This window comes from Corvus hawaiiensis, chromosome Z (genome assembly GCF_020740725.1).
Source record: "Corvus hawaiiensis isolate bCorHaw1 chromosome Z, bCorHaw1.pri.cur, whole genome shotgun sequence".
Taxonomy (NCBI): domain Eukaryota; kingdom Metazoa; phylum Chordata; class Aves; order Passeriformes; family Corvidae; genus Corvus; species Corvus hawaiiensis.
In genome coordinates, this window is record NC_063255.1 from 30834101 (window position 1) to 30856454 (window position 22354).

Sequence of the window (22354 nt, forward strand, 5' to 3'; positions counted from 1 at the left end):
AGTGTCCAAGTCCAGCTATTTCAGTCTATTAAGTTTAACTCTCTAGTGCTTTAGCTTAAATTGAAACCTGTGTTTTGGCCACACTTGTCTAGTACTCATCATATTTAGTTGTAAGAACTTTATTAAGGCTACTAAACTCTAATTTCTATTGGCCAGTAGTCAGTCACCCATTTTGTGACTATATATGTGGTCAGAGCTGATGTATTGTGCTGACATTATACAGCATAGTTAACTCTTCTCCTTTTTGTTAAGGGATTCACTTTCATGAACTGGACATTGGGAGGATGTGAAAATTAAAAGAAGAAAATTATAAACTATTGTTTAAAATCGGTTCTAGCTGTAAGAGTTACTACAGGGTTGGACTAAATCCTTGGGGTCTGACTAGTGTCATAGCCCCTGAAGACAGTGGGATAATATTACAGGCTTAATAGATGTGGTGTAAAAAATACGTCAGCGGGAGAAGAATCAGTAAAAGATGTAACATTTCATCTCCATTGCATTGATTTGCACACAAAAAGAGAGTACTTGGAGCCAGAGAGATGAAATGCAAAGCTACAGTATTGTGAGAAGCTGTGCCAGTTGCTGAAGAGAGGCAGTCTTAAAAAAATACCAGAAGGAAAAGAAAATTATAGGGACAATGACATATATGATCAACTGGTAATACAAGGATTAAGCAGGAAATGGGATGGTAGTGGATGTCCTTGGATCCTCATGGAGAGAAGCTGATGAAAGAACAATGTGATGCATTAAGCTGTGGATGTCCTAGTGGAGGAGTTTCCTCACTGCACTGTATTCCTCGTGTTTGGTTTGTGCAATGCAAGAGGATAGAATCTCCAACCCTGCTACCTGCATGCAACCTTCTTCCCACAACACTGTGGAGCTGTTGATTCACTGACACTGAATGGATCAATAGAAGAAATGTCATGCCAGTAAAGGCAGGGAATGAGCTGGCTGCATACTTTAATTTATTTATGTGACATTACAAGTTACTTTTTACAGTTCCACTGAGGTAAAAAAAAAACCCCAACAAAAACATTCTAAGGGTGACACATATGTCTACTTTTTGTGGATTACATAGATTTACTTTCAAGTACTGCTATTCCACTCATCTGATTCAGCTAATATACTCTACCTGGAAAATGACTTCATCACATGTTTAGGTTTGTTATCAAAGTGAGGCAATGGAGAGCAAGTGAAAAAAAACTGAAATAGGAAGGTATGAGAATTCCTGAGCTGTCATATTGCATGGTCTCTTCAGAAACATCTGAGTGTAAAGAGCATAATATTTTAACAGCTTAATTTGCCAGCATCTGCATCACACCTAAGAGTAATTGCTCTACAAGTATCTGAAGTATCTAAAGATAAGCACACATTCACCTAACACTTAATGAAAAGTTTAAAATATTAAACAATTAAATTTGTTGTTATGGCTCGGAGATTGACATTTTGAGGTGAGGGCCTTCCTTCCAAGTCGAGGTCAGAACTTGGGACTACTCTTTCAACACAGGAAAAGAATTACAGGCTGTAGCATCTGACACCAAGCTATCATCTCAGCCAAGTATGCTGTTTCCCTCTGATCATTTTCTTTTCCAAGACGTAGAGTAATAAAAGAAGGCGAGACACAGAACTACCTGGGAAAATAGAAATTCTGTTGAAAAGTGTGTTTGACATTTTGAATCTTGCTTGCACTGTAAATTGCAACAAGGAGGAAAAGTGTGACCTCTCTTTCCCTCTCCATGACATAAGAATTCTGAAAAAAGCCTGAGTTACTCTGCTATGATTTTGTTTATTTTTCATACAATACAGACATGTATTGCTTGAAGCAAAGAGTCAAGGCAAAGTGATTTGGTCATAGAAAAGGTGCAGCACTTTTGATACATCAAAGTAGAATGTCTAACAGCATCAAATACAAAACAGCAAGATTTTTTTTTTGCCTTCTCTGCCTCTAAACTTCTGTATAACCTGACACATTACAGAATGCTCTGGTTTGGATGGCTTATTCACTGGTGGAAAAATTCCTGCCAAAAGTACTTGAAATAATAACCTCATGACAAAAACTTGATATGCTTTGGATAGAGACATCATTATTTAATCACTGCAGTGATAAAGATGGATTCTTGGCTTTATGATCAACTTCTGTCTGCCAAAGAAGCCTTGTAATGTAGAGCTGTAAATCCTGGAGATAAGAGCTATGGGATATTTACCTGATTATGCTTATCCACAGGAATCAGAGCCCTCAATTAGTCCGGTAAGGCAAGACTTGTTCAGACAACAGGAAACAAATAAAGGAATGGAGCTACAAGGACTAGGAGAGTAGAAAAGGTAGAGTACAAACAAGAAGTTGTCAGCTTAGGAGCTAGAAGCTGTAAATGGCAGCCTACCAAGGGGCTTATTCATAAACTAGGCTGGGGCATCTGTGTGCATTAAAAAAAAGTATCTATCTATATATATATAATATATATATAATTTGCATTCTTGTGTTTGCATGTCATTGAGACAGAACAATCAATACATGCTTGTTTTAGTTTTTCTAAGAGCAGGGAGATAAAATTTGGTCTTGTGATAGCTGAAGCAAATGCTTAACTAGAAAGTTCATTGTCAAGAGATTTCAATGGACCAGGTCTTCAGAGCTATCCGAAATGGCTGAAAAGTCCTTTTGTAATTTTGGTTCAAGGGAAACACACACTTCTTAAAAAGAATATTATGTTGTTTTTTCTTCTATTTGGTTGGAAAATAAAGAGCTTATTTAAAGCCTGCTGTAAGTTGATTGAAACAACAAGAAACAAAGCAATACTTTTGAAGAAGTAAAAAATGCTCGAATTCTGAAATGTTTTGACAGTCAGAATTGACAGTTGGAGAGAAAATGAAACATACAGTAGATTTGTGTTCAGTGAAATAAACCACTGAAGGGATTGCAACTGATGTACACAAATTACCCTTAGCAAGTACCTAACTCCTCTGTATCAGCAGCTGTATTGATAAAAAGCTAATCATCTTGCTCCTGCAGTCCACTGAGCAGCGCAGCAGTTACAACAGTGAGAGCTCATAATAAGATAGTGGGGGAAAAAAAAAGGGAAAAAGAAACAAACTATGTTCATTTTGGGCAGCTGCCTCAGTATTTTCTATAACCTTTACATTTTGTTTGTGAGCTTTCTTATTAGTATCATTTTCACATAGCATTGGTTTCAGTTTAGTAGTCAAACACCATATGGAACTGAATAATCAAACACTGCATTTTAAGATGTTGAAATGAAACATCCTAACTAATTCAATTTTTTTTTTTTTTCCTGAAAACAGCCCTTTCCTTCTTTTTGGAGATCCAAATATACATTTTTTTATGGAAAACGTCACCAAACACAATTATTGGCTTATTCCACTTTTTACATGGATATCAATAAACACAGTTTCCCAGCTGGTGGCCAAGGAAGGAATCTGAGTTCCATGTACAAAACTCCGCAGAGGAGATTTTTGCTCAGTTTTCTGTACTCTTCATTTGCACAAAGCAAGGTCACAAAGTGGATTCCTACTGTTCTGGTTCTGTAAGGAAGAACAAGCCTATTCCCACAATCAGGAGCAAGCATATCTCAGCTATACAGTGCCAACCAGACTAAGAACTGGCTTTGGTATTTGGGGAAGTTTTAGAGGTGTCAGATGTAGCCTTGGCATGTGTGGCTGCTCTCCTCTGTCCGTGGTGCTGGGATAGTTCCCATGCACAAATACTAGTCTCTATGCCTCACTCTGTTGAGAAAACACTGCTATTTCTGAGATTTGTTGCTGTCCAGTAAGTGTTATAAAATTGCATTACTGCCAGATTCATACTCATAAATTATTATGAACCTAGTATATTGTTGTATGCCATCAGAAAGAAGATGCATGTGGCATTGCTCGTATCATTACCATGGCTGCAGGAGCTGTTATTTCTTTTGTAGCAGACATCATGTATGGCAGGTAAATCACGTAACAGATCCCCATGAGTCCATCTTTCCAGCTGGGTTTCTCGGCAAATTGAGTAAAGGTTCTGCCTCCAAGGTAAAAGCCTTCCCCAGAAGCCTTTCTGAGACTATGAATAGACCCAGATCTATAGACTACATCATCTCTTTCAACTGCGTCCTTTCTTGCCTCTGTGCCTGATCCTCATGTGGTGAGGAGTGTACTGGTGGGAACTTTCCTGACTGAATAGCCAGAGTATCACCTGGACAGGATGTACCCAAATCAGGCTCACAGGTGATTGGATTTTCATCTGGAAGGTACTCTGTGGGAGTTATTTGGAAGCTGGTGCTTGAGGCAGGGAAGAGAGACTGAAGCTGGGACTACGAGTATCTTGGTGGAGTTAGTGATTTGACAATGATGTACCTTGTTCTCCTGAAGAGGAAGGGACTAGTGAGGTAGTTGGTGCGCAGAGCTTTGTTTCCCTGTCTCATGTGTCATGATTTTCTGTGTCAGCTGTATAATCTGGAAAAAGTGGGTGCAGTTTGGAAACAGAATCACGAGTGCATGACCCTCGGAGAGTCAGCTGGTTCCGGAAACAGACCAGCCATTTTAAACAGGTCAACAAGAAGCTCAAGGATCTCCCAGAGACTTCTTGATGTCTCTGTTTTTTTGTCTGGCTTCTGAAGTCCCTGTGGATGACATCACCATTCTCTGCACAGAAGGGAGGACATTCAATACTAGAGAGCTTGTAAGGAGCTTATGAGCAGAACAGTGACATTTCTGAGCAACCCTACTCAGCTATGCTGACCCTCGGCTGCTACAGGAGTTCCTTGATGTAGCATGGTCCAGGATTCCCAAAATAGGAAGAAGAAAGCTGATTTTAGGTGATTGGGTGTAGGTTACCGGACGGCCGGACGTAGACGGTGACGAGAGATCTCTATAGGCAGGTCTTGGGACACAGTCGGTTTATTGCAAAAGGCGTGGGTATTGGGGCACTGCTCAGAGCTGCCAGACTCAGCTCTGAGCAGGCCCAAGAGAGCAAGAGAGTAAGCGGGTGAGAGAGAGAGAGAGAGAGAGTGTAAGAGCAAGAGTGGAAGTAAGAGCAGGAGTGGAAGAGGTAGTAAGGAATGTCTGAAGTCCTGGTTACAATACAATAAATCATCTTCTGTACTGAATATTCTAATTGTCACTAACCAATCTAATACAAGATACAAATCCTATAGCATTTACATACAGCCTATAAGAGTTCTTATATTACCATAGAGTGTTACATCTTAACTTCTAAAAACTACTCTTTGGACCCCTTCTGCTGAGCTAGTAGGGTCTGCTCTGACCCTTAGACCTGCTTGCAAGCAGAGGGTATTGTTCCATCAAGAGGGGATTACCTTCAGTTGGCCATACCATTGTTTTCTAGTTGTTCAGTAACTAAGACTTGGTATTTCAAAAGTGGCTTTCATTTCGATGTTGCCTGTAGTTTTCATATTCCCAAAATCTTTTGTCAGGCAATCATATTTATAAGGCTTTCCTGTTTCATCTTCCCCAACAATTGGGTGTTCTAACTATTAGCCCACACTTTTCTCATCCTTCTGTTTGAGGTAATTTGAATTGTTCCTTCCCAGACTCCGGCATATGAGAGCAAGGTGTGCATATGGAGGTTTAGTAGTGTGGGATGGGGACACTGTCCTTCTCTCTAAGAGCAATCATATGATGAAAAAGGAATGTGAGATGTTTTATGACAGACTCAAACTATAAGCCCTGCTTAGTCATATAGGCACTTGGGGAGGCAATACAGATCTGGAAATACTGTGTTATAAGAACAAAAGCCTGGGCACACAGCTCCAGCAGGCTCCTAGGTTCCTTTCTTGAGCACAGTTATCTATGCTGGCACAGTCCTATGTTAAGTATGAAAAACCAACAAAAATATGGCATTATGACCTTTGAACCGCAATTTCTGGGGGTGAATTAAGACTCAAAACAAGAGGGTTTTCCACCCCATCTTGGTATTGTTTTTTCCTTTTTGAAACTTGTTAGTAAAAGTGCAGCTGATGCTTACCTAGGTGAGTTTCTTAGAGTAACACTAGTGTCTGCTGCAAAAGTGGTTTTCTGGGAGACTACAGAATAGAACAGAACAGTTCGGTAGAAGGGACCTACAAAGACAATCTAATCCAATTGTCCGATCACTTCAGGATGATCGAAAATTAAAACATGGTACAAAGGACATTATCCAAATGCCTTTGAAACACTGACAGGCATGGGACACAGAGGCAGACCGAGGTGGTAAACACTGTCCTGAGTGTAGAAACATGCACTCCCGCATCTGCCGCTGGGATCTGTAAGCTCTGCAGGCTGCAGACCCCGATCAGTGCCCCGGGAGGTATTGACTTGCCTGTCATGCCTGCTGGATCTGCGTGCCTTTCCGCGCGGTGCCAGGTGCAGCCCCGGCGTCCTTCCTGACCTTCAGACGAGGTCGCCCACGGGCCGTGGCAGCGGCTCCCCAGGAGGCGCCGCTGCTCCCTATCCCCGGGCTCCCACTACTGCCGGCAGCATTCCGCCCTAGCCCCCTCCCTCCTTTTAGACCCATACAGGTTACTTTGGGGCTTGCTGTCCTATCTGTCCTGTTGGCGACAAAAGGGCGGATCAGCAGCAGAACTCGTCTCCTCCGCACCCAGCTCCAAGCCGGCTGTCGGCATCCCTAAAGGTGGGTGCCGGTGCTGTGGAGGGGGTACTGCCCTGCTTTGCCACGTAGCGCTCGCACAGCTCCTTCCTTCTCACCTTCAGATGCCGTCCCGAACCCGGGCTGGACAACGGATCGCTGCACTCGCGTCCTTCAGCGACAATCGCAGGGAGATGACTTTCCTCTTTTCCCCCATCCCACCCTTCCCCTCCATCCCCCCCCCCTCCCGCCCTCGCCCCCCCACCTGGATAGGGAGAGCACAGAGACGAGCAGCCGGCGATTCTTCTCCGGCCACAGTTAATCCGAGGCGAAGCAAGAGAGAGGAGAAGGGTCTGCTCCCTCCCTATCTTCTTCCTTGCTTCTCCAACTCGTTCCAGGACCTAGGGAATAAGAGGGGATCTCCGGGAAGGACTCAGAACAGAGGATGCAGAACGCTCTCCCACACCCTCCCCCTTTTGCAGGAAGCCGTGTTTGCAGAGATTTCCCCTAGCACACACACTGACTCCTGAGAAGAGGCAAGGAAGCAATTGCAAAATGCAACAGCGGGCTGACAACCACCCCTCCTTCCCCCCACGGCAAAGCACAAGGACACCTGGCTGCTGGAGACAGCCGGGGATGGGGTGGGGGACCCCCATGCAGATACACGCACCCCTCCGAGGGGCTTGGGAAGCACTGGGGGCCTGCTCGGCGGCGAGCATCGAGGGGCGAGGGCGGCGCAGGGAAGGGGCGGGGGAGCCGGAGGCAGGGGGAGGGAGAGAGTCCAGCTCCCGCAACGAGGGGAGGAGGAAGGCGGGACCGTGTCGGTGGGATGGTCCGGAAATGCTGTGATAAAAAGAGGGGCGCGGGGGAAAAGTAGGGAGAAGCTCTGGACTCATTCCTTCTCCCCCACTCCGCACCCGCAACTTCCCCGGCAACCCTCGGGCACACGGGCGCCGGCCGGAGCCCGTGGGAGAGGAGAGGAGCCGCAGCAGCCGCCACCTGCCGCAGCCACCTGCCCCGGCCCGGCCCGGCTCAGCACAGCGCCTGCCGCCGAGCGAGGTATCGGCGCCGGGGCGGGCGGGCCGTGCCGAGCGGAGCCGGGAAGGGCAGAGAGGAGAGGCGGGGTGCGGGCACACAGAGACAGGGACAGCCCTCGTCCCTCCAGGTGCTGGCACGGCTGTGACCCGGTGCCGGAGCCGGGCGGGGGGTGGGAGGCAGCAGCCGGAGCGGCGAGGCTGCTGTGCTGCACCTGGGGCAGGCCGGTCTCAACCTTGAACCGTCCCGGCTCACCCCGAGGAGGTGCAGCCCTCGCTGGCACTCCGCTGGCGGCTTTCCGAGGGGTTCTGGTGGGGGACTTTCCATCCCGCCACCCGGACTGCATCCGCATCCTGATCGCCCAGCATACCCCGGTTGTTCTCCCTGGCACTTGCAGGGCGCTTCACCTTCAAATGCCCCCTCGGCGGTCCCGGGCGGAGCTGCCACCTCGGAGCAAACCTTCTAAAAACCGAGAGGGCGAGAAGCAGGCGGAGAAACGAGAAAGTTCAAAGGTTTAACCCCTTCCTGCCCGTGTGCAGGAGACAAGCCTTGATGGAGCGCCGCATTGCTCCTCCGCACTTGCTCCCGGGCACTTGCCCAGTCTGGGTGAACCACCGTGTACCTCTGACTCCTCCCACTCGCTGACCGCTCGCCAGCATGCAGCTCTGCTCCTCAGGTGCCTTGCAAAGCAGGGTCTGAAGGGATGGAGGGTTGGAAACTTGTCTGCACTCAGACAAAGGGAGGAAGGCTGAGGGGAGAGAGCTGAGGAAGACCAAGCATTCGCCTTTTCTTCTCCTAGAGACACTATTCCTCTTTTAACTGTGCCTCTTTGCAGGCTGCCTTCCAAGGATTCCTGGTCTCTGTGCATGTGAGGTGTGAAGGTGGGCGGGACCCCAAGCAACAAATCATGGATTTTGTTATGAAACAAGCTCTAGGAGGTAAGTGTGGTTGGCACACGAGGGGCCTTGAATCTCTCCTACCTCTCCCCTCTGCACCTGGTGAGAGAAGGGATGGTCTACTGTGGTAGAGTCTGCAGCTGGAATAACTCTTTGAGGACTTGGAAGAGCATGCTTGTCACTGGTTCATTATCCCAGAGTGGAGTGTTTGAAGAGTTTGAGCAGGAGAGGGCAGCAATTAGCAGAGACCAAAGCCCCATGTCAGAGAAGAGCCCTCCCACACAAGGTGTGCTGGCCCTGGGTCATGCCTAATTGGCACCCTACCATTTGGATGCACATCCTGCTGTGAATTATGCACGTCTTGATTTTCTTCATGCCATGCCACTGAGGCAGGTATTATAAAGGATGCAGACTGGTTTAGGCAGAGTAAACCCAAAGAAAAGAGTGGCATTTTTTCTGCGTGTGTAAGCCCTCTTTCATCTTTGCTCCAAAGATTGGCCAAATCCTGAACAAAAAATGGCCAGTGCAGAAATTTTTGTCCCTGATATTTTGAGAGTTATTTTTTTAAGCAAGAACAATGCCACAAAAAAAGAGGGAAAATAAAAGAATGTATTCCTACACACCTTACCTGGATTTGAGGCCAGCCTTCTATTTGTTTCTGTATATTAGCTTATGTGTGTGAGGAGTTGTTTTAACCTAGTGTTGGGAAATAGAAAGAGTAGGGATGTGTGTAGGAGAAATTGAAAATACTGCACAAATATTTGGGAATGAGGTTCCTTTTTTCTGCCACAGTTACTTTCTAGGCTGCTTGACCTGTACATTTGGTCTAAGCATCACTGAGGCCATGCTGGATGCTCTTGGGAACTGAAATATTTGCCTCAGGGGAACTCGATCATTCTCTCTTGTACTCTATCTCATGTGTGCATTTTTCATGCTTTTTTCTTCGAAGAAACTGTAGAATCATGGGGCTGTGTAAATGTTTAATGTGTGGTGATACTGATGTCATACACAACTTCAATGTTTACTGCAGGGCTCTCTTCCGTGGCACGGAAACAATATTTTCATCTCTGAAAGTGGTGGGTGTTTTTCACCACAGGAACAAAAATGTCACAGTTAAGAACAGAGCAAGCAACCCAAGTTTTAGTTGGGCTATTTTGAATAGGGAGATCAAACTGGAGAAGAAAGGGACTAATTTGGTTGCATGAAATAGCGAGGTATGAAGACATCTACGTGAGAAGGTAATGGTTTGTGTGGTAGCAATGCTGTTTCATTTCACTCTTCAGTGCCTGTTTTGAAGGAGAATGAGTGTTAAGATGTGCAGGCTTTGCACTGGTTCCTGTAGTGTGAACAAGGTTGCTTGCTCAGAAATGAACTAATGTACCTGCAAACTGGAGATACAGTCACTACAGCTGGAGATCCATGAATCCAGTAAAGGGAAATAACTGCTTAGAGACTGCAGTTAAAGGCAGGGGGAGGAGGGCTGCAGCAAAGGAATAATGTCTATGGTGCCTGCTTTTTTCTGCAGCTTGGTGACTTACATGAGTTGGAAGCAGTGTCTGCCTGTGCTTAACAACATTCACCCTGGGCAGACCTTCATTCTAAGATGATGTTGCATGCCAGGGTCAGGATTTATATGATAATAGGACTTTCTGAGAGGTTAAATTCAAAAAGCATCTTTTTGTGAGGTCTGAGCTCCTGATGTCTGTCAAGATGCTGCCCAGGGCACCAGCTCTTCTGCCAGATGACTTAATGTGTCTGGAACTTACCCACTTACTCAATAAAGGAGAAGCCTCTGCAGAGTGGTAAAATCCAGGAAATGCTAATTCATTAAGCAGAGTCCTGTTTTTAAATTACAAATAGTTTCAACAAGATAAAACAAGTTCTCCCAGTGCAAATATAATATGGAAAATAAAGGTGGTTTTGGACACTGGTTTCTCCTTGGAGTTAAAGTCCAAGCTGATGCAAATCACCCTAGCTGGCCACACTGGCACAGCAAGCCAAGGTCTAAAGGTTATAGCTTTCTTCCTTAGTTCTGGAGCCAGAACCCTTTCTGTCTGCCAGTTCTGATATCCAAAGGGAGATTTACTTAAGAGTTGGGCTCAATGATCCTTCTGGGTGCCTTCCAACTCAGAATAATCTGTGAATTGTGTCCACAAGGATGGTCAAATTGAGCAAAGCACCAAACCTCTAGTGACTGATAGGCTTGTTTTGGCTAGGATACATGGTCTGATCTGTTAGTGACCATTTTTATTATCCTCACTTTCTGGGAGGCCTTTGTGTGGATTTCATGGCTCTTTGATTTTAGTTTAATATGACTTTTCCCAGAACACCTCTGAATTAATTTGTCTGTTTGATAGGATTTTTTGAATGGTGCAGAAGTTCTTACCCCATTCTGAAAATCTCTTATGGCGCTCCTAGAAGAAACAAAAAAAATCTGCAATTTTGTCAGTAAGGTCCCCTCTTATCTACACAGAGTCAGACCTGCTATAGATTCTGCTTGCAGACCACCTACAGCTAAGGTAGCTTAACCCTTCAACCATCTCAGCTGGTGACAACTCACAGAGGCTGAGGGCCAGCTGGGTGTCCTTGACAGAGCATTTTTATAATGGGTATGTCATTTTCTCTTCCCAGTGTAGAGCCCTAAAATGAGGCTTAGGTCAGAGCTTATGATAGCTAAGAGCCTGGATTTGAAATCTGTTTGCAGGCAGGTGCCTTTGACCTTTCCCTACTGGACAAGTCTATTGGTCCCTACCATGTAGGTCTCTGAAGCACTAGAGGAGTTTGGGACCAGATTTTGTCACAGGGAGTGATCAGATAAGGTACTGAAAGAAAAATGTCGTTGTTCTCCTACCTCCTCACTCACCTTATTGAGGAAGTGGAGGTCTCCCTCTCTGCTAATTAGCAGTAACACTAAGCTTAGCAGAACGCTTCTGTGGGAGTTTTGCCATTGCCTTTAAGCAAACTTTGAAGATATTACTGTTGTCTGTAATGGCACAGAATGATCAGATTTGCTTTTCCTTGGAGTTTTGCCCTTAGGGGAAGAAGGCAACGAGGTGTTTTGAAGTTAACAAGCAAGGAAAGGCAGTTATGCGGTGTCAAGTTGCTTTGTTTGGAAGTCTGTGTGACTAGGGTATTTAGGTTTTGTGAAATCAGTTTGACAGGTTACTGTATTGCTGAAGTAGAATGTGTCCTTTCCCTGACTTGTTGTTAAAGAGGGTCTGCAGAAGCCTGCTGTTTCTGTGCAGTGCAAGGTCATCCTCTGCTGTCCTGCCAGCGCTTGGATTTTGCTGCTGTGTTGGCAGCAGAGTTTCTGCCTGGAGGTTGACCAGCTTGAAATGTGTCTTTTTAAATCTGTGGCTTCTTCATGGAAAAATCCTTGACCGTTTCATTAGCAGTGGGGACTGTGGTCCAGGAAAAACAGTACAAAATAGTAGGTTATTTGGCCAATTTGCTTCTGTGGCTTTTTTTTCCCTTGTGCTTCTCAGACCTTTCAACACCCTATATGGAAGTCAAACAATTTATTTTCTTACAGTGAGAGAAGCTATGGAGAAGTCATGATGCTGATTAGCTGTGTAAGACAACAAGAAGAAAATAGTAAGAGGAAACCTAAAGGTTTAAAATTGCTACTTCTTCTTCCACAGGAGTAACAGCAAGGGGATATTTTGCACCTCTGACTTTGCTACATCACCAGACTTTGACAGAGGTGGGTAGCCAGGGTGATTGGTCACTTCGCTGTTCCTGTGACAGTTCATTAAATGAAGACAATCAGAGTAATTTCATGACTATATTTTATGTTAGAAGTGCTCTTTGCCAAGTCAGGTGAGAGCTGGGCTACTGTCATCATGACCAATGATTTCCCAGGAGAGAGCAGGAACTGGAGGATCTGAAGAGGGTCCTGAAGGAGTTTAGCTATAATGCTTTTCACTGTGCGTGCCTTATTTCTTCCTAAGTTTGTGTGAAAGCAAATTGTGCATGAACACCTGACTCCCATGTTGTACTACACTGTATCACTTCCTCTGTCACTGCTGGCTTGGACAAATAGGGAAACTGGATTGAAATAGAAGACAGTGAACTTCATGAAGCTCTTCTGGGTGTCATTCCGTTACTGGGTGATTTGAGGGCCAAGGGTCTGGGATATTTTCTTATGAAAATGAAAAGAGGATACCTATGGAAAGTGAGGAGAATTTACTGGAATATTGGATCATGATGTGTTTGAAGAGAGAGATTTCCTAGTGCAGAAAGCAACATTCTGCGTACCAGAATATTGTGAAATTGTGCATATACAGATTGCGCAGTAGCTCTAGATATGATGCTGCACTGAGCCCTTGTAGTGTGCTGCTTTTACTGACATGAATAGGGGAAATGGCAAGAACTGGACGGTAAAAGGTTGGGATGCCTGACTTAAATATTGACTTTTTTTAATGTCAGCCTGTAGATAAATTACGAAAATCCTTTCACGTGTTAACAGTGCATATGAATGGTACTGTCTAAATTTCTTCTTCATGCTTCCAGCACCCCTTGAATTAATTGTGCAATGCAAATCCCACTAGGAGGAAGGGTACGTCTGAGTTTCTGGATAGATATTCACTATGATAGATACTACAGGCATGATTTTCTGGTTTATTGGCAGCAGTTTAGAGTGGGAACTGCTGCTTCACATCTGCTTCTTCTGTCAAGAATCAGTGGACACTTGTTTTGGTTTAGAAGGATTCTGAAAATAGTGCAGGCAGAAAACAAATGCAACCAGATTGCCATCTGGAGCACGTCAGCGGGGGTGCGCTGCCTACTTCGTGTCCCTTACCAGCAACTTTGATTCAGCTAGGTATACCACAAAACACAGTCCAGAGGGAGTCCCCTTGTTCTTGAAGGCAGACAGAGATCCAAGCCCTCATGAAGATAATGGGATTTAAGACACTGTGTGACTTAAGCTCTGAAGGAGCAGCTCCTGTGCTAAGCTTACATTAGGGAATATGTGAGGGTGTGTGAACACCAGATAAGCCTGAATGAAAACCACACTAGTGTTTAACATCTTAGCGGTGACCTTCTGTATATTCTACTGCTGCATTTGCCTAACTTTAGTAGCTTGTGATGTGAGGATTTAGTTCTTAATTTTTCCTGCAGAAGTTAGCAAGATTGAGTGCAGTCAGAGACCATACAGACCTGTTCAGGGTGGAACCGTGAAATAAACACAGAGATTTCTGTTTTGTCCTTCTCCAACTCACTCTCTTGTTTCTCACATTTCCAGTTCTCTGCTGAGCCTCTGTGCTGCTCTGGGACCTCATGCATCAACTAGGCTGTGCTCCACTGCTTGTGTTAATGTATGAAGTTCTGGAGCAGGACAGAAACTGTAATGCAAAACTGCAATTCATAATGCCAACAAATAGTGCTGGTATTGACTTCTGGGGTCTCTTTTGTCCGTGATCCTTGAAACATTTAACACATGAGGTCTTTCACTCTGCAGTCAGGTGCATCCAAATCACAAAGAACAGAGAATGTGGCAAGAGACACGAGATCTTAAGCCCACTGTAGCATGTGATAGGTGTTGGAGGGCCACTTACTTTCATTCTCAGATAAATTCTGCCTATATTGTGTGTAATTCTGGGTCCCACAAATAAAAAAGATTTTTAAGGGAGTTGAATGTATCCAGAGGAGGGCAACAAAGCTGGTGAAAGTGCTGGAAGGAATGTCATCTGAGGAGTGGCTAAGGACTTGTTTTTTCTATTTTGGAGAAACAGAGGCAGAGGGGTAACCTTGTTGCTCTCTACAGCTTTTTGAAGAGGGGAAGTGGAGAAGGAGGTACTGATCCCTTCTTCCTGGGATCCAGTGACAGGAGGCAGGAACCTGGGGTAGGTGGCATATCTGATGCATACATTTTTCACAAGGAATGGTATTAAAAGCCTTATTTTCTTCCTAATGTGTACTGTGGCAAAGAGATTTTCTTCAAGGAATTTGATAAAGTTGCAAGATGTCTTCCAAGGAAGCAAATGGTTGCTGTTGAGATGATACCAGTGAAACAACTACAGTGATGGTCAGCTGATTTATTCCATCCATGATCCGAAACAGGAGATGAAAAACTGGCAGGTCCTTTCTTCCTTTCATATTTGCTTGCCTCTGTTTGGCCTGCTGCTGTTAGACTCACATAAAACCTCCCCCTTGTGTCTGCTGGGATCTTACTTATGTTTGTCTTACTTGCAAGCAGGCACTGAGAGCAGTGTGCTTATTGAAGTATCCTTGGAGGAAATGTGCAACCTTCAGCTGATTGTAGAGGTAGGCCACAAAGAGCTTAACTAAGATTTGTCCTGCAGGTCACCTGCTTGCCGAAAGCCTGCTTGGAGTGCAGTGACATGGATAAGCAGGAAGTTTTCTCTCTCAGAGCGGGAGAAATAAGGAAATTTCACATATAATAAATAGTCTGTCTAGGATTGATTCATGGCAGAAAAAAAGATTCTTCTCCTTGGTATTTCTGTCCACTTTGAAGGAAGTTCTGCATACTTTTGATTTTAATATCCATTGCTGTACACATGAATCTTTCTGACTTTTATAGTTTTTTACCTTTCATAATCGAAGTAGAGAGAAGTGGTGGTTTCTTGCCAGCTGCATGGTTTTGGCACAAATAGAATTTGTCAGTGCTGAAATTTTGGCCTGTGTTGCATAGGATATGCTATCTGCCACAGCGGATTTGGAGCTGGGCTGGAGCTTAGTGGATGATGTATTACAGTTACTCAGATCTTCCTGGTGAAATGGGTTGCTCTAAATATAAGCTACTGGTTTGCCTTTGTGTTCGTTCTTAAGGAGAGGGAAGTGCAGGATGTAGTTCAAGTCTTAGCTGTGGACACCTAGGTACTTGCTCATGTTCTGGCAGAAGGACAGGCATTAGAGAAAACCCATGTATACCAAAGCTGATGTACGTGGAAGGGCTTTGTTCTCTGACTAGAAGGGTAAGGTTTGAATTCATAAACCTATGAAATCAAATCTATGAGGCCTACCTGGGTTTAGAAGTCTTGTTGAGACTGTATGGTCTGTATTTGTTAGCACTGCAGTAAAGGCTCTCCACTAAGGGAAGACAGGCATCCTGCCCTTAGAGAAGACAAGAATGTCTCTTCTGTGCTGGGACACCCCCCAAAGGCCAACAGCACAAAAATCCACCCTAGCAACAAGACGGTGTCACTGGAAATTTCATGCGGAAGTTGCATGGAGATGAGAAGTTATCCAGCAGTCTGCCAAATTGTTGAGGAGGCCTGGAAGAAGAATGGCAATAAGACAGGCAGAAAGAAAGGGATAGATCTCTAATTTGTTGCCACTGGGTTTTCTCATATCAGAGGGCTACATGCAAGAGGCATGTTCTTCTGTTTGAAGGTCAAGGTCCCTTCTCTGATCTTTATGTGATAGTGTTCAGAGAAGAAAGAGAGGGAATAGGCACTGGTGCTGAGACTCAGAGACAAATACAGGTTCTAGTGTTATCTAGAGTGAGAATTCATAGTTTTCTAGGCCATTGGAGAGAGGATATGGTTCATGAAGTGGTAACTGGGATGTTAGTCCCTCAAAGCTGCAGAGTTTCTATTCGCACTTCCAACAGCTGTAAAGACCCTCAGCAGCATACTTAGGGCTCTTCCAAATTCTCTGCTCTCCTCTTTCAGTAGTGGGCCAGAAAGCACTCTGCCTTAGCCTTGGATGCTCTTCTTTGTGAGGCTGCACCTTTGCACTGCCTTTTTATATTCATTCCATGTGCTGAAACCTAGTGCTTGATCAAGGCAACACAGAACCATAAACATTTGCTAACTTAGTGCTTTGAGCACTTTGCTGGTTGCCATCATACTTTCTCACGTACAGTTTGACTGTGAGAGCTTGGATATAGTCACTTATGGTTCTCTCAGGTTAGTTTTTGGGTCTGGAGTACGTGTCTGAGCATGCAGAACATTGCTGAGAAGGCTGAAAGTTTCTAACAACTGCTGAGTAGATGCTCATGTGGTTTGCTAAAGGGTAACAGCTGCAGTTAACAGACATGGCAAAGGTTACTAGTGATCTATCACTGGTACGAATCACTGTGCACATTAGAAACAAAATACTTCAAACTAATTGTATCTCTCTGCTAGGGACAAATTGACGACCACCCTGTGCAATTTGAGGATAGATTTTTTTTTTTCACCCCCTTCCTCCCATACTTTTAAACGAGCTACTTTCAAGTTGAGGGGATGCAGTCACTGCAGAAGTGCATTAATACAAACGACAGATTTAATCTGCTGACTTTGTGCATCTTTTTGCAATTTGAATTTGTCATTACCTACAAGAATGAAGCTGCTTAGTAGCTACATTTTTGCATCATGATTTGAATCTTGTAGCTTATTTGCAGTGATACTGACCTTGAAGGAATGTCAAACATACAACAAAATCAACATAAATTTGGGATTCAAATGGCTGTGAATTACCTTCTGTGGAAAATAAGGAAAGGAAAAAAAAAATCCAGGTGGGGAATGGTGGAGCTGTTTTGATAACTCCAGTCTCCTGAGAGAATTGGAGCAATGAAGGGGAAGGCAAGCAACAATTAAAGGAAAAAGGATGGGAAAGAAATGTGTGTCAATGCCTAGGTTGACAAATAGCTGAGCTGCCATGTCTCTGTGTCCCTGGATCTCCATCTTCTTTTTTTTTTGCTGGTGAGCTCAGGCAAATTTGACCAGCAGAAAAGAAGTTTGAACCTTCTGTTGAAGGTAACCAAGTGTAAGATGGTTGCCTCTATTGCTGGCCTTGTCTGTGGGAGAACCCTGGGTATGCTTGGGAAGGTAACCCGATCTGTAGGTTAAATGGTGTCTCTCCCAGTCTCCTTGCATAGAAAGCAGTACAGGACCCCGTTATCCCAAGAAAACCACAGACTCAACTAGACACATGGGCCTCTGAGCACTACCCTTCCCTTCATGGGAAGTGAACAGCATTCTTCTGTCCTTCTATCACTCCTTCTGCTTCTTACTGCCGGACAGAGCTGAACTTCCAGATTAATGGACTTGAAAATCTGTCCTTGACTTGATATTGGCAATGATCCTTTCTTGCTATTTCTACTTCACTGCCATGGTGTTACTGTGTGTAGTGTGGAACTCTCTGCAGCCCCCCTGAAGGGGCAGGAACTGTGTGGGACTGCCTGGCCTCTGTTCCAGTGCCTGTCTTCTTGAATTCTTTGAAAATGCATATATTAATCAAAGTCTTAATTTGCAAGAGGACTTTGGAAAGCTTTTACTAAGGCTGCTGTTTTGGTTTTTTTTATGAAAAGCTTTTAAACATCCAGGTTGTTTTTTCTCAGCAACCAAGAAAAGAAGACATATTGCACACATGAAAGACTATATGAGACTAAGACATCATGTCCAAACAAATGTATTATTAATCTCTGACAGATATTTTTTTTATGCTGGAGCTAAGTGTATGCATGCTACTCTTCCCTGAATCTGAGTGAAATGTTTTGTTCTTTGTGAATAAGATTTCTCTTTGCAATTTCCTTCAGATTTATTTTTGCCTTAAAAAAAAAATTAAAAACCCAAACAGAATACAAGTAAGCAAAAAAACTGAGGAGAACAAGAAAATACTCAGAGATTTTGCCAGCATATGTATATAGTCCCTCCTCTACACAGTCCTAGCTGGGAATAAAAGTTCTTGGAAAAAAATTTAGGAAAAAATCTAGACTTCATTAGAAATAGATGAATCTTTTTTTAATTTTGGTGTTTGTTTTCTTTTTTTTTTTGTTAATTCTATGTACTTAAAACCCTTCTCTTGACAATTGCAACTTTCTCCTCTGTGTTTTCCTTTAAATATCAGAAGTTTCTGTTCCATGTCACCCTGGCTGCACAATGACAAGCTTTAAAGGTGCATGAAAGGAAATTTATAATTGCATGGAGATAAATTAAAATGCTGAGGAAAAAGGTTAAGCAGGGACACAACTACTCTCTCTAAATGCATGAGAGAGGTGAACACTGCAGTGAAGGAAGAGCTACTTAAAGTGAAAGACAATACTGGTAAAAGGATTATGTGAATAAATTGGCCACGAGCGTCCTTGAGTCAGTAATTATTTTCTCTTGACTAGTGGGAGAGAAGAGAGGTACTCTCTCTGGGGAATCCTGCTGCTGCAGCAAGCACAAATAAATGGAAACTGAGTCTTGGGTGCAGTTGAAATAACTGTACGTGCTCAGAGAGGTAGGGCCAGTGAGGCAGGAAGTAATTACTGGTCCTGGGTACCTCAACAGAGAGTTGATGTCTTTGAGTCTTCACTTGTGAGATTGTCCATAATAACAGAATTTCCCTAAAAAGTGGTTTCAATTTTACACTAAATTTTGATTTTGTTCCAATATGTGATAACATCTGATGGTGTCCAGAATGCAGCTTAGTGGGAACCAGCTTCATGTCCCTCTGGGTCAGTTATTTACAGAGCTGTGGTAAATTTTCCCTTTTCTGGAAACATTTCAGCCCCCTTGTATTTGTGTGACAGAAGAGGTCTTCCAGCTATATTATGTCCATGCTCACAGATGATTTGGAACCAACTTTTGGATTCAGATTGAAAGTGATTTTATTTCAAAGGACTTGGTGGATTTACAAAGTAATTTCTAGAATAGATGGCTGCACTGGGTATCTTTCTAGCTGTGGTTCTTCAGCCCAGGCAATGATTTTGAGTTTCATGTAACAAGCATAGCTTGCAATTCCCTCCATGGTAACTTCTACCCGCAATTTATGTGGAAGCAGCTGTTTTCAATGCATTTGGTAATTTTTTTTGTTTTATGCTACAGTTGAGATGTAAGTAATTTAAGAATTAGGTGTTTCTCTGGGACCTCTTCCTGGTTTTCAACAATTGTCTGAAAATAAGCTGTTCTTTCTTCCTCAGTACCAATATTTACTATTTTCTTGATCGTTAGACTCAGATTACATGCCATAGTTTATGCACCTGCTATCTGTCAATATTCTGGACACAGGCTTACATTGCAGCATGACTTAGATCTCTTATCTTGGCAGTGATTTCAGAGGGTGCCTTGTGCTGGCCCAGCACTCAGAGAAAGACCCATGTCTTATATGCAGGACTGAACCTCTTGGGCCCAAATGCCTCCTGTATTCTCCTTCCCCATGGCTGATAACTTTTCAACCAGGTCTCCTTAAAACTGCCTGACTAATTCAGGAGTGCCTGATCAAAGGAAACCTTCAGCAAGGGCACACAGGTGAGTGGTAGATCCAGATTACTGCCATTGCAAGCTGTTGGCTTCTGGAAGAGGAGGAATGTGCCATCCCTTTCTTCTGATTGTGCATGTTGTTATATTGCCGATGAACACTGTGCCAGGCAGAGATCCCACTGCAATTCACATCTCTCTGAACACCATGTCAAGGTGTTTAACATGTTTTTTGGTCATGTGGCCTGAGATCCCCTGTTGAGGAGACAATGACTTGCCTCATGGCTGAGGTGCTTGATTGGGACTTCTGGTTTTGTGTTTTGAATGTCATCTGGTAGAACTTTTCAGCTGGTACTCCTTCTACTGGGTACTCAGCACCTCTCCTCCAAGACCACAGCATGTGCTCCTGCTATGCTGGCAGATGCAGTAACAGTTGCCTAAAATAAGTGGTTAAAATGCATCCTCTCAACCACTACCACAGACAAGAGTGTTCTGTTTCCACACAGGGAAGTGAAGTCAAAGTGCACAAAGTTTTGAATTTGCTTCACATATTGAATCCTCTCCCTGGGTTAAATGTAGAGTGTGTCAGTTTCAATGCTGTTTTTACTCCAGCGGACTATTTTGAATTGGCTGCCCTGACTTAACAACACCCATTATTTTTTTTCTCTCTTTATAGGCATGCTGTCTTATTGCTGGTTCTTATGTAGTCATTTGTCTTGTTTTTTATTCAGGGATCACCTTAGAGTACATTTTGCTTTGCACTGTACAAGATCCTTCTGTACTAGGTCCTTTTTATGTACTCAAAAAATTAGTTCTAACTAAAAGACAGTAGAGCTAATCTAGCCCAACAGAGACAATCTCTGGGTGACCAGGGACTCCCAGTGCTCGATCTGCACAGCAAGGTCCTGGGCACTCATAGGCACTTCTTTGATACGGCATAATGTAATTGAAAAATTACAGCTGTCTTTCTTGACAGAGATCTGTCAATCAACAGCAACTGAAGACCAGCATTTCTATTAAGTCCTTGCAGATGCAAGTACAATAATCAAAGGAGTTTTCTTCCTTAAAAACTCACAAAAAATCCCCTCATAATCTCATGGGTTGCAATATTCCTTGTTTTCACACACTCTGAAAAGGATTAGTCAGATCTATCACCTTCATGTGCATGGAAGAGGTATTTATGGCATATTATTAGGGATGGTCTGGATAACCTAGGGATGGTATTAGTTACATAAGATTTCAAACATACCTCAAGTGCAGCATGGATGCTGTGGAGTGAAGCAATTATCTGTTTTGCTGTCTTAAGGACAGAGCGACCTAGATTCTCTCTTCTTTTTTTTCCTCTTTTTCTTTTTTTTTTCCCTCTGTTTTTCCTCACAGGGTGGCCCACTTAGTTGATTAAACTGCAACTCAATTATAACTGGTTATGTTACAGTTGGGAATAAAACAGATGTAAAGAGAGTGGAGTTGATAAAGAAATTTATTTTTTGCCTTACTGGTTAGCTGGAAATTATGATTAGGGTTAAGTGACAAACATTGGGTTTAGTAGCTTTTGGATGACAGATATTTCACAGTAGCCTTGGCTGGCAGTATGGAATACAAAAGTGATTCAAGGAAAAGGTGTCCATTTTGTGGCAAGAAAAAAAAGGTAATAGTCTAGTTTATGAAAGATTTGAAATAAGCTTTAAATCCAAAAGAAGCCCAAAGTCAGCACATGCAGGGACAGCATGGTTCATATTTTGTTTGAAGTGAGTACATAAAACACATTGACACTGGTGCATTATTGATAACTTTTATGCAGTGCAAATTCTCTGATAAATTATTTGAGACATTAGGAGGGTAAATAAGTCATCCACGTAGGAGGAGGTGACCAAACTCCCATCCTGCAATCTTTCATAACAAAATTACCCTTTAGGTTAAGGACATGACAGCCAGGTAGCATGTGGTCCATGCTAAAAATACTGTATTTAATGAAAACTGACATTCTCTTAGTGTTGTATAAATTTCCTCATCTATTCTCTCCCCTCACTTTTGTTCTGTGCCCAGGGAACAGAACAAAAGAAAATGTGTTCAGTGCAGGACAACCTGGAAAGTAAAACTCCTCTTCTCATGAAGTTCAGGGTGTGAAATGATCCAGTAAGAACTGATAAGCCCTGAACACGTGTAGAATCAATTACATTACTAGGCAGATATCTCTTGGGAGATATTTACAGCAGGGATGAAGCTGTGGTTGGAACCCAGCACCAGACTTGTGAAGGGATTCCAAGTGCTGAGAGGAGTACCTTCTGTCTCCTTGGGCTGGATGCTTAGCATGGCTTGTTGCTGTGTTATGGCATCACCTGCAGCTGAGTAATGTGCCTTTGCAGTGTTGCCACCTGCACATTCGAGCATGACGACTTAGCCAGGTGAAAAAAGCAATGGGAATTCTGTTCTTACTTCTGTCTCTGAGAGTGGGAAAGCTGATTCTGTAAATACATTTATTGATGACAGGGCAGGGGAAGCCTGCCTCCTGCCTCCAATCCATTCCTCCTCTGAAAAGTCTCATTACCCAATTTCAGCGGCTGTGTGCTATCTTGCTCCTCGCTTACCACTTCAGTTTTTGAAAGCTGTCTCAGAGCTGGAAAGTCTGTTCTCTGCAGTGTGAGGTGGCTGCTCTCCTTACCTGCCTGGATTCCCATTTGGTTTTGATGCCATGAAGATTTTTGCCT

At 43.6% G+C, this 22354-nt stretch overlaps 1 protein-coding gene and 1 long non-coding RNA gene across 2 annotated transcripts in view; one reads left to right on the top strand and one right to left on the bottom strand.

The window, feature by feature from the left end:
* Nucleotides 1-943: 943 nt before the first annotated feature.
* On the bottom strand, nucleotides 944-7314 carry LOC125319628. Its single transcript, XR_007200833.1, has 3 exons — nucleotides 6849-7314; nucleotides 5984-6041; nucleotides 944-1631 (listed from the first exon to the last, which is right to left on the bottom strand). It is a non-coding gene; the product is annotated as an uncharacterized LOC125319628 (long non-coding RNA).
* A 104-nt stretch (nucleotides 7315-7418) lies between these two features.
* CPLX1 (complexin 1) overlaps nucleotides 7419-22354 on the top strand; it is a 111419-nt gene continuing 96483 nt past the window's right edge. The window contains exons 1-2 of the mRNA XM_048290977.1: nucleotides 7419-7642; nucleotides 8454-8556. Of these exons, the coding sequence (XP_048146934.1) occupies nucleotides 8526-8556 (31 nt within the window). The 5' untranslated portion in view covers nucleotides 7419-7642; nucleotides 8454-8525. The remainder of the gene's footprint in view (nucleotides 7643-8453; nucleotides 8557-22354) is intronic.